General features: G+C 40.8%; 1 protein-coding gene across 1 annotated transcript; it reads right to left on the bottom strand.

Moving 5' to 3' along the window:
• LOC149159783 (uncharacterized) lies at positions 1-954 on the bottom strand. The gene has a single exon (XM_089433553.1). It carries the CDS (start codon positions 839-841, stop codon positions 260-262), a length of 582 nt encoding a protein of 193 aa, XP_089289679.1. The 5' UTR covers positions 842-954; the 3' UTR covers positions 1-259.
• Between the last annotated feature and the right edge of the window lie 1,983 nt (positions 955-2,937).

The following is a 2,937-nucleotide window of genomic DNA, read 5'->3' as shown; positions in this document are numbered from 1 at the left end:
AACGACATAATTCATATTTCCATACAAGAGACAATAAATCATTTTCTTTTGACAAACGACCATGTTTATTTGTACTTGCAAAGCCTTTACATGAGCGAAAGTACGATTACCAACAGGCATAAACATATTTTTAAGCATGCTAGGGCTTTGTAATATAAGTACGCGCTATTATATTACGATGCAAACCATATTATAATGGAAACCACGCAACTATTTTGGCAAACCTAATGTTTTTTTCTGTTTCCCTTCCTCTTTGAATTTAGTATCCACCACCAGGAGCTCCTCCATTACTACCACCATTTCCAGAGCCGTAACCGTAACCAGAGCCAGAACCGTAGCCCGAGCCAGTGCCGGAGCCGCTTCCGTGGCCACTGCCGCTACCAGAACCACTTCCGTAACCACTGCCTGAACCAGAGCCGCTGCCATAGCCACCGCCCGAACCCGAGCCCGCGCCGTATCCGTTGCCGTTGCCCGCTCCCTTACCATTCCCGGAGCCCACCCCATAGCCGCTTCCTGAACCTTGACCTTGGCCGCTTCCGCTGCCTGCCCCGGATCCAGCGTAAGAGCCGGCCCCCGAAGCAGCGCCTGAGCCGGACCCTGAGCCAGAACCAGAACCTGAGCCTGAGCCAGACCCTGACGCCGAACCAGAACCACTCACGCTCCCACTACCGCTAGAGCCGCCCAAGCCCAAACCCAGTCCGCCCCCGACACCTACGCCGAGACCCAAACCTCCGCCAAGGTCCAAGCCCAGGTTGCTTCGTGCCACACGGCTCTCAACGATGGCAGAAGAAAACAGAAGTCCGGCCATAGCGGCGAAAAGGAAGAGTTTGTGGTTCGACATTGCTTACCAAATCCACACTGCCCCTTACCTTATCTTGTAAATTGTTTACCAATGCACACCACTTGGCAAAATCAAGATGGAACTGATAGACTCCAGCATGTGAAACATGGAATCAACAAGAGGCTTTTATAGAGTTAGCGGGATCCTCAAATAAATCACTATGTGATACGTGTCAACTTCTGCGTATGTGCTTTGGAGGCCTGCACTAACCGATAGTGGGGCGTGACTAATACATACACTGAAGTAGAGACTGAATAAGCCTACATGCAAGGTGGCGGGACTCTGAAAAAGTGAAGGAGATGAGATGAAGGAAGTTGTATATTTGGTGCGGTGGGGCGGCAGAGCATTGTCTCTCCATGTGGGCCACGTTTCAACCGTGCATACAAATTTATTTGCCACTGTACTGTTATGCTGCTCCTCTCAATGGCGACGCAGAACTTGCTGGTTTTAACATTTTTCAATAAGCTAAAATGGGTGTCTCTTGGGATTTCGTAACCTGCACTTCAGACGATGTCGTAGGCGTGCAATAAGAACCTTCTGGACCTTTCCAATGGCGATTCCTGGCCATATATTTGTGATTAGAGTCAAGATTTATCATTATAATCCATCATGGGTGGAGGTACTCTGTGATCAATTATTTTTTAGGGATGAAATGACAAAGGATCATGTGCATTGTGCACTGCTCAATGTGCGTTCTGCAATTATTGGAAAGATGAGACTACTCTAATATTCTATGTTTGAAGTTATCGCACAGAGCTACAAAGAGATTGTAATATGTTAACTTTAAATTTACCAATGTCCTACAAAAGTTTGTGAGTCGTTTACTCTTTTACCGGGATTCGGGTGAATCCGTGTAATGTAGGATGCAAAGAAGAAACCGGAGCAGGAACCCTTACTTAATGGCACTTACAACAATTTGGAATAAGATTTTCTTGACAAGTGATGAGAAGGATCTGAATAGTAGTAGCATTGAATGTTTACAGAATTTGGAAAATATGAGGGTTCCGCAACTCGAACAATCATGATCTTTAAGTGATTTTACCGCGGAGCATAATTTTATCTGTGTTGAAATGTTACGGATGATAAACATGGATCTCAATTATTTATTATTATCATTGTTATTTCATTTGATAAAATTCAATATATTGGTTTAATATTATTTTTTAAACAAATTTATTAAATATTAAATCTAATAAATAATTTCTTTAATATTTTAAAATTTATAATAATTTGAATGAAAATTCGGAATAAATTTAATATTTTTTTTAGTTTTGGTTTTATTACAACTTATAATAATAATATGGCAATTGATTTGTAAGTAAGGAATGTGTCTTAGAAGGGAAGATGGTAGTAAGAGTTTTAATCCACTCACATCCATCACCTAGAACATTTTTGAGCATTTTTCTGTCATGTCTAGGTTGAATGTGCCACAAATTTGTGTAGGCTCTTTAATAACAACTTAGTTTCACCTTGCATTCTAACATATTAATGATAATGTATGCTCCATGTGATGTTTGGTCATGGATATATCGATTGGCTTGTGTCTAGAGATTTAATATGATTAGCAACTCCAATATGGCACATATAAGATTGAATCTGATCCGAAATTTCAATATGGCACCTAAGACATTCATTATGGATTTCCATGCATAGATTGTTTGGTTTGGGGTTTATTCTTTCATTAGTTGCCAAGATGGAAACATGTCGGTAGCAAACTTCATTCCTCCCATCTTATAATAAAATGGGCTTTCAAGGAGGTATCCTTCACATTTGCTTAGCAATCAATAGTGCTCTCCATGGATGAATTTAGTGATGGAGATCCTTATCAACTATAGGAAGCAACTACAACATGTCTAGGATGAAATTGATAGCTTGTGCACCCAAATTGAGGAATTGTAGTATGTTAGGGCTTAGGGTAATAAATCATCTTCCTTCTCTTAGATTCTCTCTTTGAATTGACTCTTGGATGCTAAAATAGAGAGAGATCAGATAGAGATTACATACAACACCAAACACACTATGATATCTTTATTGATCACAACAATTACACATATATAGGACACAAATCTCTGACTTCCACACTTCTAGATCATGAC

Source organism: Pinus tabuliformis, chromosome 5_2 (assembly GCF_031772625.1).
Source record: "Pinus tabuliformis cultivar Carrire ecotype Pingquan chromosome 5_2, CPIR1, whole genome shotgun sequence".
In the NCBI taxonomy this organism is placed as follows: Eukaryota; Viridiplantae; Streptophyta; class Pinopsida; order Pinales; family Pinaceae; genus Pinus; species Pinus tabuliformis.
Note: the sequence above shows the minus strand (reverse complement) of the source record. Positions and strands in the feature narration are given on the sequence as shown.

What these genes read in the sequence shown, in the direction of transcription:
- LOC149159783 (XM_089433553.1), bottom strand. Translation starts at nt 841, where the DNA reads ATGTCGAACCACAAACTCTTCCTTTTCGCCGCTATGGCCGGACTTCTG.